Source organism: Pteropus alecto, unplaced genomic scaffold, assembly GCF_000325575.1.
Source record: "Pteropus alecto unplaced genomic scaffold, ASM32557v1 scaffold280, whole genome shotgun sequence".
In the NCBI taxonomy this organism is placed as follows: Eukaryota; Metazoa; Chordata; class Mammalia; order Chiroptera; family Pteropodidae; genus Pteropus; species Pteropus alecto.
In genome coordinates, this window is record NW_006430057.1 from 804,158 (window position 1) to 819,031 (window position 14,874).

Below are 14,874 nucleotides of genomic sequence, written 5' to 3' on the forward strand. Positions count from 1 at the left end.
CTTGTATGATTACAATGATTGTTTTAATTTCCATACTGCTGATCAGTCTATTTAGATTTTCCAGTTCTTCTTGATTCAGTCTAGGAATGTTGTATTTTTGTAAGTACTGGTTCATTTTGTCTAGGTTATTAAATTTAGTGTTATATACTTTTTTATAGTATTCTTGTATGATCCTTTGTATGTGTGCAGTGTCTGACATAATTTCCCCTCTGTCATCCCTGATTTTATTTGTGTCCTTTCTCTTTTTGTTTAATGTGTTTAGCTAGGGATTTGTCAATTTTTTTTTTAACATTCTCAAGGAACTAGGTCTTTGTTGTATTTATTTTTTCTATTGTTTTTTTGTTTTGTTTTGTTTTGAATTTCATTTATTTCTGCTCCAATTTTGATTATTTCTTTCCTTCTGCTGAATTTTGGCTTCATTTGTTCTTCTTTTTCTAGTTTTCTAAGATGAAGTGTTAGGTTACTATTTGGGCTCATTCTCATTTTTGGAGATAGGCCTGTAATGATATTAACTTTCCTCTTATGATCGTTCTTGTCGTGTCCCAAAAGTTTTGATATGTTGTCCTATCATTATCATTCGTTTCTATGTATTTCTTGATATTTCTTTTTTATTTCTTTTCAGACCCAGTTATTCTTCAATAGTATGTTGTTTAATATCCACATATTTGGATATTAAACAACATACTTTCTTTTTACTGTTGATCTCCAGTTTCAAAGTGTTATGATCAGAGAATATGATTGGTATTATTTCAATCCTTTTGTATTTGTTGAGGCTATCTCTGTGTCCTAGGATGTGGTCAATCCTTGAGAATGTTCCATGTGCACTAGAGAAGAATGTATAAGCAGCTGTTTAGGGATGGAAGGCTCTGTAAATGTTAATTATGTCCAGTCGGTCTAATGTGTCATTTAAGGATGTTATTTCCTTATTGAATTTTGTTCGGATGATTGTCCACATCCAACAGTTGAGTATTTAGATCCCCTACTCTGATAGTGTTTTGGTCTGTTTTTCCCTTTAGTTCTGTTAGTAATTGCTTTCTATATTTTGGGGCTCCTGATTTGGAGTATAGATATTAATGAGTGTTTTGTGTTCTTGGTGCATGATTCTCTGTCCCTCAGTATCTTTTTTTACCTTTTTTTTAATTTGAAGTCAATTTCATCTGATATTAGTGCTGCTGCTCCTGCTTTTCTGTAAATGCTATTTATTTGAAATATTATTTTACACCATTTTACTTTGAGTCTATATTTGTCTTTAGAGCTGAAATGTGTCTCCCAGAGGCAGCATATGGTTGAGTTTTGTTTTTTGATTCATTCTGCAACTCCGTGCCTTTTTTATCAGTGAGTTCAGTCCATTTACATTTAGGGTGATTATTGAAATGTGAGGTCTTCTTAAAGTCATTTTTTCTTTTGCTTTCTGGTAGCTCGGTGTTTCCATTGCTTCCTTGTCCTTGTGTTTCTGTTTTCTTTATTTTGGTTGGCTTTTGTGGGTTTTCCCTCTGGTTCTTCTTGTTTTATGTTATCTACTTCAGTTCTGAATCTTTGGCGTGTGGTTGCCATTTTGAATATGTAAAGGATAGTTATATATATACAGTCGTCCATTTTCTTCTGCTCGTGTCTTATCTCCATTCCCCTTTGCCAATTTGGAACTTTGAATTCTTCCATTTTCAGTCATTGTTATCTCAATTTGTCCCTATGTATGCTGAACATTCATTACTATCTTGCTATAGCAATTCTCTTCTTATTGTTTAAGCTTATAATGCCCTCTTCTTAGTAAGGGTTGCACTCCTCTGTTTCTGTCTGCCTGCTAGTCACCTCACTCCTAATTATGTATTTGTTTTTGTCATTTTGTTTTAGGTGAGCTGACCCTTTTCAGTATTTCCTGTAGTGCAGACCTCGTAGTGGAGAATTCCCTTAATTTTTGTTTGTCTGAAAAGATCTTTATTTCTCCTTCATATCTAAAGGAGAGCTTAGCTGGATACATTATTCTATGCTGGTAGTTCCTTTCACTTAATAGTTTGAATATTTGATTCCACTCCTTTCAGCTTGTAAAGTTTGTACTGCAAAGTCCACTGATAATCTAATGGGTTTTCCTTTATAAGTTACCGTTTTCTTCTCAGTGGCTGCCCTGAGTATTCTGTTTTTGTCGTTAATTTTTGATCACTTTAATACAATGTGTCTTGGTGAATGCCTTTTGGGGTTGAGATAATTGGGTGTTCTGTTGTCTTCTTGAATTCCAAGCTCCAGCTCATTCCTTTGATTTGGGAATTCTCATCAACTATTTGTCTAAAATGCTTTCTACCCTCTGTTCCATTTACTCATCTTCAATAATGTCCTTTACTCTTATATTTCCTCTCCTGATGGTATCAGCTAGTTCTTGAATTTCTGTTTCATTATTTTTCATTCTTTGGTTTCTCTCTTCTTCCTTCTGATTTCTTTCTAGATTTCTGTCTTCGACATCACTGATCCTTTCCTCCATTTGGTCGACTCTATTTCCCAACCTTGCTATTTCGTTTTTCAACTCTTGCAGTGTGTTTTTTTTATCTCCAGAAGATTTATGCTATTCTTTTTGAGTGTTTCAATCTCCTTGCTCTGCTCATGTAGTTGTTTTTTTTTTTCAATTCCTGAAATTGTTGATATGAATCATTTGGTATCTCACTGAGTTTTTTCAGAAGTACCATTCTGAATTCTCCGTCATTTAAGTCACATATTTCTCTGTCTATAAGCTTATATTCTGGAGATTTTTCTCTTTTTTTCTGAGATGCTTTGTCATTTTGCTTGTTCATAGTGTTTAATTGACTATTTCTTCACCTGAGCATTAATAGAAGTGTATTCTGCTTTTTCCCAGAAACAAGATTTATTATATGCACATCTCTCTTCAGCCTGTTTTATAAAAAGGTGTTTTTCTCTTGGTTTCCAGCAGTTGGCATTATATAAAGTCTTAATAATGCCTTTTTTTTATTATAGATGTTCTGTCACACTTGTTACCCTCAGTCTCTGTCCCTGTCAGTGTTAGCAACAGTATTGGTAGTGTTTCCTCAGATTCCCCTGGGGCTGTGCAGATTTTGTTCTCTGAGGATATGGGTGGAGGGACCCTCTGTTTTGAGGAATGGGGGCTGCAACTCAGCCTCGTGTTTTGCAATCTGTCTGGTAATAATCAACTGTTATTCTCTGCCATCCCTGCTTGTCTGCCGTCCCCACTTCTCTGCTTTCTGCCCTGATACCTGGGCACTGCCACAAGCCGCAGTGGCGCTCACAGCTATCCCAGGCAGAGCTGTTCAGGGAAGTCGCTGCACCTTCTCCATCTCCACTCCTCCTGCAGGGAGCTCTGGCGGCGGCCAGAGGCAGCTTCTTTGTTTCTCCCAGTCCACCTCCCAACAACTGGTGTTCTGACCTGGCTTAGCTCTTATGCGCAGATCTCCCACTCATATGTGTTGGTGTGCACTTTGCCTGTTTTTAGTTGAGTTTTAGATGTTCAGCTTTAGATATTCAGCTTTTGTTATTTCAAGGGGAGAGATTTGGGGATGTCTTTCTCTCTGCTATGTTTCTGATGTCACTCAATGCAGACTGTTCTTATTTTATGAATTTAGAAGCACACATATTTCTCTTTGGTACAGGTCTCTCAAGTCAGGAACAGAACAACGAAATTGAGATTTATGATAAGACAACAGATCAGTCTTCAAACACAGATGCTGCTGAAAGTCAGGGCTACTTATGGTCAGCAGCATGTGGAAGACAACATGGAAGAAAAGGATCAAGTGCTTCAGAAAATAATGAGTGTGAACCCAGAGAAAGGAGCTCTAAACAATCCAGTCCAGTGTTTAGCTTCGGTGATACAGCTGATTCCACACCTGCTGATAACACTGCCAGGGATAGCCCTTTCTGGCACCTGTCCTTGGAAGAACAAGCCATGGAGGAGCCCATAGCTCCACAAGCAGCAACTGCTACTCCTCAGAAGTTGCTTTCAGATAAAAATGTCATGGAAAGAAGAAAGGCCAGTTTAGATTTTGAAGTCAGAGAAGCATCATCATCATATCCCATACCTGAAGACACAAAAGAGTCTATAGTTAGTGGTCTATCACCATGTCATGAAGATGGGGCTTCTGGAGCTGAGAAGACAAAAGCCAGAGCTAGTCTTTTACCAGTGGTGGAAAGCCCTCTTACAACCCAAGAAGATATCATGTTCTCAGTGGCAGTGGAGGCTCAGCTGCTTACGGATCCTTCTCATATTGAGTTAGAAGAGGAAGATGCTTCTAGCTTTGAGTCACAGGGAAGTGTCCCATTTAAAATGGAGTCACCTAGAGATATCCCAACCATCTGCAAAGAAAGCCCACCTGGAAATGTTCTCCAGACCTTTACAGCAAGCATTTCAGATATAGCAAGTGTCTTTTCAGGGGAAAGCATTTCTGCAGAGAGGCTGTCTCTCAGAAGCCTTTCCCAGTCCTCGAGGGAGACCAAAGCTGAAGAAGTTTTCTCAGATTCAGAGAGTGCTTCAGAGGAGGGCAGTGGTTCTGAGACTGCTTCCCAGTCTTTGGGAGAGCCTGAAGATGAAGTGTTGACAGAATCAAATAAAATAGTTATAAAGTACAATAGTGATGATGATTGGAGCAGCTCTGAAGAAGATCTGTCTTCTAGACACTCTTCCCTGGCCTTGGAGAAGCCCGAAGACCAGACCAAAGTTTCCTCTGTTTCAGAGAACACACCAGGGGCGTGGGGTGTTTCTGTGGAGCAGATTCCTCCCCGACACCTTTCTCAGTCCTTTGTGAGGCCATTTGTTCAGCAACAAGTCTCCTCAGGTTCAATGAGTGCTTCTGCAGAATGGGAGCTGATGCCTCCCAGGCATACTTTCCAGCCCTGGTTGAGCCCTAAATCAAAGCAGCAAGATTCTGCAGGTCGGGAGAGTGCTGCTCTTGAGTGGGGCATTTCTATGGAGCCATTGCCTCCCAGAATGACTGCTAAACGCCTGATGAGGCATAAAGTTGAGCAACCAATCTCCTCAGGTCCAGAAATTACTGCTGTTGAAGGGGCCACTTCTATGGAGCTACAGCCTCCAATACATCATTCTCAGCTCCTCATGAAACCAATAGCTGAGCAAGAAATCTCTGCAGGTCCAGAGAGCTCTGCAGCTAAGAGGAGCATTTCTATGGAACCACCACCTATGAGACACCCTTTCCAGCCATGTTTGAGCCCTAAACTCAAGCAAAAAGTTTCCTCATTTCCAGAGAACACAGCTGTTAAGGAGAGAGATTCCATGGTGCCTCTACTTTCTGAAGGTTTTGCCCAGCCCTTGATTAACCCAAAAGTTGAACAAAATGTGTTCTCAGGTTCAGAGGGTGCTGAGACAGCCTTTTCAGTGGAGCCACTGCTCCCTCAATGTTTTCCTCAATCCGTGACAAATGTTCAAGCCCAGCATAGCTTCTCAGAGAACGTTGCTGGTAATGAGGGCATTTTTGTGCAGATGCTGCCTCCAAAATATCTTTGCCAGCCCTTGGCAAGGCTTAAATTCCAGCCACGGTCCGATACCAGCAAGTCAGCAAGTGCTTCCACAGAATGGAGTAGTCCTATGGAGCCAGTGCCTTCTAGACATACCTTCCATCCCTGGGAGAGCCTCAGATTTGAACAACATGCCTCTTCAGATCCAGAGAGCACTGCTGTGGAGTGGGGCATTCCTATGGAGCCACTGCCACCCAGAAGGCCTTCTCGGCGCCCGAAGAGATCAGTTGTGAAGCAAGAACTCTTCTCAGGCTCAGTGAGTGCTCCAGCAGAATGGAGTGGCCCTATGAAGCCGATGCCTCCCAGACATGCCTTTCAGCCCTTGATGAGCCCTGCAAGTTCAGGGAGAGCTGTGCAACAAGCCTCTGGGCAACAAGCCTCTGCAAGTTCAGGGAGAGCTGTGGCTGAGAAGGGCAGTCCTATGGAGTGGATGCCTCCCAGACATGTCTTCCAGCCTTTGGTGAATCTTAAATCTGAGAAGCAAGCCTCTTCAAGTTCAGAGAGAGCTGTAGCTGAAAGGAGCAGTCCTATGGAGTGGATGCCTCCCAGACATGTCTTCCAGCCTTTGGTGAATCTTAAATCTGAGAAGCAAGCCTCTTCAAGTTCAGAGAGAGCTGTAGCTGAAAGGAGCAGTCCTATGGAGTGGATGCCTCCCAGACATGTCTTCCAGCCTTTGGTGAATCTTAAATCTGAGAAGCAAGCCTCTTCAAGTTCAGAGAGAGCTGTAGCTGAAAGGAGCAGTCCTATGGAGTGGATGCCTCCCAGACATGTCTTCCAGCCTTTGGTGAATCTTAAATCTGAGAAGCAAGCCTCTTCAAGTTCAGAGAGAGCTGTAGCTGAAAGGAGCAGTCCTATGGAGTGGATGCCTCCCAGACATGTCTTCCAGCCTTTGGTGAATCTTAAATCTGAGAAGCAAGCCTCTTCAAGTTCAGAGAGAGCTGTAGCTGAAAGGAGCAGTCCTATGGAGTGGATGCCTCCCAGACATGTCTTCCAGCCTTTGGTGAATCTTAAATCTGAGAAGCAAGCCTCTTCAAGTTCAGAGAGAGCTGTAGCTGAAAGGAGCAGTCCTATGGAGTGGATGCCTCCCAGACATGTCTTCCAGCCTTTGGTGAATCTTAAATCTGAGAAGCAAGCCTCTTCAAGTTCAGAGAGAGCTGTAGCTGAAAGGAGCAGTCCTATGGAGTGGATGCCTCCCAGACATGTCTTCCAGCCTTTGGTGAATCTTAAATCTGAGAAGCAAGCCTCTTCAAGTTCAGAGAGAGCTGTAGCTGAAAGGAGCAGTCCTATGGAGTGGATGCCTCCCAGACATGTCTTCCAGCCTTTGGTGAATCTTAAATCTGAGAAGCAAGCCTCTTCAAGTTCAGAGAGAGCTGTAGCTGAAAGGAGCAGTCCTATGGAGTGGATGCCTCCCAGACATGTCTTCCAGCCTTTGGTGAATCTTAACCTGAAGATGAAGTGTTGACAGAATCAAATAGTTATGTTGAAAAGTACAATAGTGATGATGATTGGAGCAGCTCTGAAGAAGATCTGTCTTCTAGACACTCTTCCCTGGCCTTGGAGAAGCCCGAAGACCAACAAGAAGTTTCCTCTGTTTCAGAGAACACACCAGGGGCGTGGGGTGTTTCTGTGGAGCAGATTCCTCCCCGACACCTTTCTCAGTCCTTTGTGAACAGAATCAAATAGTTATGTTGAAAAGTACAATAGTGATGATGATTGGAGCAGCTCTGAAGAAGATCTGTCTTCTAGACACTCTTCCCTGGCCTTGGAGAAGCCCGAAGACCAACAAGAAGTTTCCTCTGTTTCAGAGAACACACCAGGGGCGTGGGGTGTTTCTGTGGAGCAGATTCCTCCCCGACACCTTTCTCAGTCCTTTGTGAGGCCATTTGTTCAGCAACAAGTCTCCTCAGGTTCAATGAGTGCTTCTGCAGAATGGGAGCTGATGCCTCCCAGGCATACTTTCCAGCCCTGGTTGAGCCCTAAATCAAAGCAGCAAGATTCTGCAGGTCGGGAGAGTGCTGCTCTTGAGTGGGGCATTTCTATGGAGCCATTGCCTCCCAGAATGACTGCTAAACGCCTGATGAGGCATAAAGTTGAGCAACCAATCTCCTCAGGTCCAGAAATTACTGCTGTTGAAGGGGCCACTTCTATGGAGCTACAGCCTCCAATACATCATTCTCAGCTCCTCATGAAACCAATAGCTGAGCAAGAAATCTCTGCAGGTCCAGAGAGCTCTGCAGCTAAGAGGAGCATTTCTATGGAACCACCACCTATGAGACACCCTTTCCAGCCATGTTTGAGCCCTAAACTCAAGCAAAAAGTTTCCTCATTTCCAGAGAACACAGCTGTTAAGGAGAGAGATTCCATGGTGCCTCTACTTTCTGAAGGTTTTGCCCAGCCCTTGATTAACCCAAAAGTTGAACAAAATGTGTTCTCAGGTTCAGAGGGTGCTGAGACAGCCTTTTCAGTGGAGCCACTGCTCCCTCAATGTTTTCCTCAATCCGTGACAAATGTTCAAGCCCAGCATAGCTTCTCAGAGAACGTTGCTGGTAATGAGGGCATTTTTGTGCAGATGCTGCCTCCAAAATATCTTTGCCAGCCCTTGGCAAGGCTTAAATTCCAGCCACGGTCCGATACCAGCAAGTCAGCAAGTGCTTCCACAGAATGGAGTAGTCCTATGGAGCCAGTGCCTTCTAGACATACCTTCCATCCCTGGGAGAGCCTCAGATTTGAACAACATGCCTCTTCAGATCCAGAGAGCACTGCTGTGGAGTGGGGCATTCCTATGGAGCCACTGCCACCCAGAAGGCCTTCTCGGCGCCCGAAGAGATCAGTTGTGAAGCAAGAACTCTTCTCAGGCTCAGTGAGTGCTCCAGCAGAATGGAGTGGCCCTATGAAGCCGATGCCTCCCAGACATGCCTTTCAGCCCTTGATGAGCCCTGCAAGTTCAGGGAGAGCTGTGCAACAAGCCTCTGGGCAACAAGCCTCTGCAAGTTCAGGGAGAGCTGTGGCTGAGAAGGGCAGTCCTATGGAGTGGATGCCTCCCAGACATGTCTTCCAGCCTTTGGTGAATCTTAAATCTGAGAAGCAAGCCTCTTCAAGTTCAGAGAGAGCTGTAGCTGAAAGGAGCAGTCCTATGGAGTGGATGCCTCCCAGACATGTCTTCCAGCCTTTGGTGAGTCCTAAATCTGAGCAGCAAGCCTCTGCAAGTTCAGGGAGAGCTGTGGCTGAGAAGGGCAGTCCTATGGAGTGGATGCCTCCCAGAAATGCCTCCCAGCCCTGGGTGAGCCATAAATCTGAATGGCAAGCCTCTGCAAGTTCAAAGAGAGCTGTGGTTGAGAGGAGCAGTCCTATGGAGTGGATGCCTCCCAGACGTGTCTTCAAGCCTTTGGTGAGTCCTAAATCTGAGCAGCAAGCCTCTGCAAGTTCAGAGAGAGCTGTGGCTGAGAGCAGTCCTATGGAGCGGATGCCTCCCAGAATGCCTTCTAAGTCCCCAGTGAGACAAGTTGTGAAGCAGGAAGTCTTCTCAGGTTCAATGAGTGTTCCAGCAGAATGGAGCGGTCCTATGGAGCCAATGCCTCCCAGAAAGCCTTCTCAGCCCCAGATGAAACCAGTAGTTAAACAATCAATTTCTGCAGGTCCAAAGAATGTTGCCATTGAGGGGGACACGTCTGCAGACCTGCCGCCTCCCAGAAACTGGTCCATTGTGAGACATAAAGTCCAGCAAATGTCAAGTTTTGAGAGTGCTGCTGTCGAAGGGGGCATATATGAGAGGTCTTCCAAATATCCCACTCACTTATTAAGGAGGTCTAAAGTTCAGGAAATATCCTCATATCTAGAGAAGAATGCTGTTGAAGGAGGCACACCTAAGAAATTGCCGCTTCCCAGGCGTCCTTCCCAGTCATTCGTGAAGTTTATGGCACAGCAAATTTTTTCAGAGACCCCTGCTACTGAGGAACGGATTTATGTGGATCCTCTGTCTTCAAATCAACCTTCCAAATCTTTGTTGAGTCCTAAAGTTGAGCACCAAGTTTTCTCAGATTGGGAGAGAGCTGATATTGAGGGAGGCATTTCTTTGAAGCCGCTGCCTACAAAATGCCCTTTACAGTCCCTGGGTAGGCCTGAAGACCCACAAGAAGTTTTCTCACATTCAGAGAGTCCTCCTGTGAAGTGGATTAGTTCTCAAGAGCAGCTGCCTCCCAGATACCTTTCCCAGAAATTGGGGAAGCTTGAGAACCAGCAAAAAGTCTTATCAGTTTCTAAGAGCTCTCCTAAAGAATGGTGGTCCCAGGCTGAGGATGAGGCTGAATTCCAGCCACATATTTTCTCAACAGATTCAGCAAGTGTACCTGTAGGGCAGATCAGTGCTAAGGATGATCACCTGCCTCCCAGACACCCTTTTCAGGCCTTTCCAGACCCTGAATATCAGCAACAAGTTTATTCACGTTCCATGAATGCTCCTGCCAAGGGAAATGTTTTTGAGAGCAATTCTAGCAGCTGGTCACTACTAAGAGGTCCAGCTTCTCCAAATAAAACCAGGAAACATGGCCAGGACTCTGAAAACTTCATTAAGAATATCCCGACTCCTGCTACCAAACCTGTGAAGTTCACCACCTCTCCTGCCTGGCCAACATCCACTTCTGGGGAAAATAAGAAGGAGGTTCTTGAGGATAGTGATCGCGATAACAGCTATTCAAATTTATTCCCCAGTGGGGCTGATGTTGAAAACCGTTTTGGAGTCCGACTGAGAAGGATCCCTTCCTCACAGAAGCAGGAGAGTGAGAAACAAGACCATTTTACCAAGCTTCCTTCATTCTCCTTAAGCCCAGTTTCATCTTATGTGGGTAGAGAACCACAAATCAGAAGTGCTTCCCAGGGGCTCCTGGGCATCAGAGAGAACGTCACCACAATATCTGACTTTGCAGAGAAGCAACAGAACAAGACCAGGTCTGGCAGCATGGCCAAGAAGCAATCTGCTTACAAGATCCCAGGTGAGACTTTAACTTTCCAGATGGCAAGTAGGTACCAAGTGGAGGGAAGAACTGGAAATCAAAGTCTCAAATGGGAAGCAGTCTGTTCTAGCCCTGCCTGCTGAGTTGTCTCTCTGATAGGGCTCACTTGTGGATTTAGGGGAAAGATAGTTCCTTGTTCTAGATTAATGGATTTAGAGAGGGTTAATTTTGAGTCTTCTGTTTTCCAAGGGAGTCTCATCTGAACATCTATCCACATTCTGTAATGGACACATGCATGACCATCTCCTCATTTCCTCTTCCCACCCTCTGTACATTTTATATTTAGATAGAATTTATGCTTTTCTCAAGATACTTTTACATGTATTATGCTCCCCCCAATACCATGTGGATTTTTAAAGCCAACTCATTAATAGAGCACTATATTCAAACTCTTAGCTTAAAATCTTAATTTACTATAAATGTTTGTACTTCCATTGCTTCTTCACTCACCTGAAATGTCTAAGAATCCAGGGCCAGGTGATCTTTTGAGCACTAATCTCTCTCAAAGCCTTTGTACCTTCAGACTCACCATCACATACTCTTATATATGCCTATAACCACACCCATGTAACCACACACTTGCATGAAGGACTACGAAGTAACAAATACTATAAGATTTTCCTTGGAGTTAGAAGAATAACATTAATGGCCTGGGCCTCTGGCCTCTTAGGAACATTGCCAGCCCACCTGGCAACAATCGTCCTACCATGAGATAGGAAGAGAGATGGATAGAGAAGAAAAAGGACCAGTAAGAGGATAGTGCAAACTTTTGAAGTACAACTTCTTATCTACCCAAGGATCTCTCCTACCTTGCCAGGTTATAGGGAGGGCACAAAAAGTGGGCCCTTCTCTATGTGATATTTGTTTATTTTCATTTGGCAGTTAACAAAGATCCCTCTGGGGCATTACTGTGGGTAGGCCCCAGCCAAGCTCAAGACCCTGCCTGCCTTGCTTCTGTTCTAACTCCTTTTATTCTTTCCTCAGGAGAGGCTCCTATTCAACAATCAGATTATGCAACCTCAGAGCCAGCTTGGATAACCATGGTAAAGCAGAGGCAGAGGAATTTTCCGACCCACATTCCTATGAAAGAACCAAAACCCAATAATAGAGCTGAAACTAAGGCTGAGACTAAGAAGCCTACATATGAGGTAGGACCTGAGTCAGCCCAAAAAGCACTCCAAAAGGTTGCTGGGGCCAACCGTTTAAGCTTGCACTGGGAACCTTGCCAAGCATGCAGCTCCCTACTTCTTCGGTTGCATTAATAATGGCAGGGGGACTCTTCAGAGGAAAAAAACTTGATTTGTACTCAAGTGCACCCTGCTTTGTGCTCTTAAAGGATTTGTGAAAAGTAATAATTATGAGAAGATTCTGTAAATCAGATCCTATTCTAAATATTCTAGAGCAGGATTCCATGAAATTGGTTGAGAAATAAGGAGTAAGTCAAAAAACAAAAAAATAAAAAAACAAAAAAACAAAGGTAACCACTGGGATGAGAGTTAACTATTTTTACAGATATTTTATTCTTATAAGTATGTATATGTATTTAAGAAAATATAAATGGAATCTAACTATACATACTATTTTTCATTTAACATTTAATTTCTAGACACCTTTTCCTATCAGTACATAATGATTTAAAAAGGTAATTGATATTTGGGTTTCTACATATTGATTTGGTTTGGTGTGGCACCTTATTTTAGATTTTTTAATTTTAAAAGAAAAATTATGTGATGGACTAGGCTAATGGTACCACATGTGAATCAAGGATGATGGGATGATGTCTTGTCTCTAATGTCCCACTTGCAGTATCTTTGGAAAAGATGGAATGAGAACCCCTCATCAAAACTGCAGAAAACTGACTCAAGAAAACATCAAATTTACATATCAAGAGTTCCTATACTTTTAAGGGCTTAACTGAGTTTGTCTAGGGATTGCGTGAGAATCTTTTTAGCATTTTGCTTTAAAGGTCTTTTTCATTTTCATCATTAATATTTTTATAGGAGCAATATCATACAGGGGCAAAGTACACCTTGCTTTATTAAAGCTTTTGTTAGGAGAAAATACACTAGAGTGTATAAACTCATTAATTTAGATCAGTTGTGAAGAGGTTAATTTGAAAAGCTTAAATTGTACAATTTTGAAAAGGCCTATAGTACATTGTTTTCTAATGCAAGGAGTGCCAGTCAGATGTCAGCAAGTTTTGCTAATTAGAAATCCTGTCGAACTAACTTCAATTAGTTGATAAGATTTGTTTGTAACCACCACGTTCAGTTAGCTTGCTGTTAAGTGCTAGGGAAAACGTTGTACACAAGTTAAATAATTCTGTTAAGTTGTTTACACTATTTGTATGATTAGACAACCTTTTCTTCCACATGTGAAAGGTATTAAACTTGAACCAGCTTAGGTTTTGTGAACCTAAATTGTGAACCGAGGTGCTCTTAGTGCTATTTCTTTCTTTATCTTTCTCTATCTCTCTTTCCATTTGATTACTGTTGAACTCATAATACCCAGGACAGGGCTTATTATACGTTGTGATCTTCCAAATGAGTAATTTGCTATTTTCATGTTATGACTTACAAGATTCCTATTTTCATTTTTGTATTAAAGGGAGCTGAAAACCAACACAGAAAGATTTTCACTTCCAATGTCAATAGACAGGAGAAGATGGCACAGATGGACCTACCTAAGTCTACCAAAGCAGGTAAAAAGAGTCCTCCGCAACATCTTCCCACTGAAATAGCTGTGAAACTTTGGTAATTTCAAGTTCAGACAATATGTCTCTCCCCTTTTGCCCAAATCAGCTTAATAATTCTCTCAGGGCTCTACCATTAGATACAAATATTCGATTGTTTTAGAAAAATCTAATCATTATGACTACTATAAGTCCAGTGTGTAACTTTCAGAGTGGCTTCCAGTCTTTTACTACATCAAGGAAGATGTGTGGCACAAAGTTATGATCACTCACTAAAACATTCCTGTGGTATTCAAGAGGAAAGAATCAAGCTACTTTCCAGTTCATAGCAAAGTAGTATTTTCTCACCTTCTATATTCCCAATGAAACTGTTAAAAGTAATTCACTATAAAGGCTCAATGGTATTAACTTTTTAAAAAAACTATTTTAAAATCTTGTTCAGCCCCTCCACATTCTGAGCAGGGGTATAAGAGGCAGGGGGATGTTGAAAGCTGAAAAAACACTGTACTGGGAAAGAATGGAATGTGGTCTCATCAGCAAAATTATATGCCAGAACTAACTAACTATCTATCTATCTATCTATCTATCTATCTATCTATCTATCTATCATCTATCATCCGTCCATCCATCATCTATTTATATTTATTTATATATCTATCATTAATCTACCAGGAGCAGGAGGGGAGGATAGGTTTATAGTGAATCATCTTTGTCCTGTCCCTTAGTTCCCTTCATGAAGAAATTAGACTAGGTATTTAGGAACCCACTGTCTGGCCATGAAATAGCAGCACCTAACCTGTTCATAGCTATAAATAGTTTCATCAGCACTATATCCTATCAAGTGGCTCTCAACTCATTGTGCATTAGAATCATGTGGTAAGCATTTAAAAATTACAGATAAATCTGGCTCCATTGCTAGAGGTCCTAATTCAGTCAGTTCAGGAAATGTCATGGACATTGGTATTTTCTAAAAAGAGCTCTAAGGGGATTGAAAGAAAACATGGTGGAGTGAGAGACATCCCCAGATCTCTCCCCTTGAAACAACAATAAGCTTAATATCCAAAACTCAATAAAAAAAAAAACACCCAAACTGCACACTAGCACGCCTGAGCGTGGGATCTGTGCATAGGAGCTACCACAGGTCAGAACCCTGGGTGTCAGCCGATGGACTGGGAGCAATAAAGAAATTGCCTCTTGCAGCCTTCAGAGCTCCCTGCAGGAAGAGGGAGAAGGGAGAAGATGCGGCGAGTTCTCTAAACAGCCCTGCCAGGCAGAGTTTGTGAGTTCCATGCAGCCAGCAGCAGGGCCCAGTCATCAGGGCAGAAAGCAGGGAAGTGGACAACAGAGAAACAGTAGTTGATTTTTACCGACCGTGGTTGCAACACCGAGGCTGAGCCGCAACCCCAACCCCCAACCCCGCAACCCCTCCTCCCATACCCTCTGGACCAATCACTGTGGAACCCCAGGGAAATCTGAGCAAACCCTGCTGAGACTGTTGCTTACACTGACAGGGTCTGAAACTGAAGGTAACGAGCATGATTAAATATCTACAAGAAAATAAAGGCATTATATAAAGGCATTATTAAGGCTTTATATGAAGCAGGGATCCAAGAGGCTTAGACGCCACCTACTGGAAACCAAAAGAAAAGTGCCTTCTTTGCAGCAGGCTAACGAGATACCTTTATA

At 42.6% G+C, this 14,874-nt stretch overlaps 2 protein-coding genes across 2 annotated transcripts in view; both read left to right on the forward strand.

Moving 5' to 3' along the window:
* Positions 1 to 6,949, forward strand: part of LOC102880461 (acrosomal protein KIAA1210) — a 52,757-nt gene extending 45,808 nt beyond the window's left edge. The window contains 1 exon segment of the mRNA XM_025046227.1: positions 3,612 to 6,949. Within this exon segment, the coding sequence (XP_024901995.1) occupies positions 3,612 to 6,949 (3,338 nt within the window).
* A 15-nt stretch (positions 6,950 to 6,964) lies between these two features.
* LOC107195658 (acrosomal protein KIAA1210-like) overlaps positions 6,965 to 14,874 on the forward strand; it is a 13,283-nt gene continuing 5,373 nt past the window's right edge. Inside the window, exons 1-5 of the mRNA XM_025046230.1 lie at positions 6,965 to 6,974; positions 7,161 to 7,394; positions 7,707 to 10,475; positions 11,481 to 11,644; positions 13,104 to 13,249. Of these exons, the coding sequence (XP_024901998.1) occupies positions 6,965 to 6,974; positions 7,161 to 7,394; positions 7,707 to 10,475; positions 11,481 to 11,644; positions 13,104 to 13,249 (3,323 nt within the window). The remainder of the gene's footprint in view (positions 6,975 to 7,160; positions 7,395 to 7,706; positions 10,476 to 11,480; positions 11,645 to 13,103; positions 13,250 to 14,874) is intronic.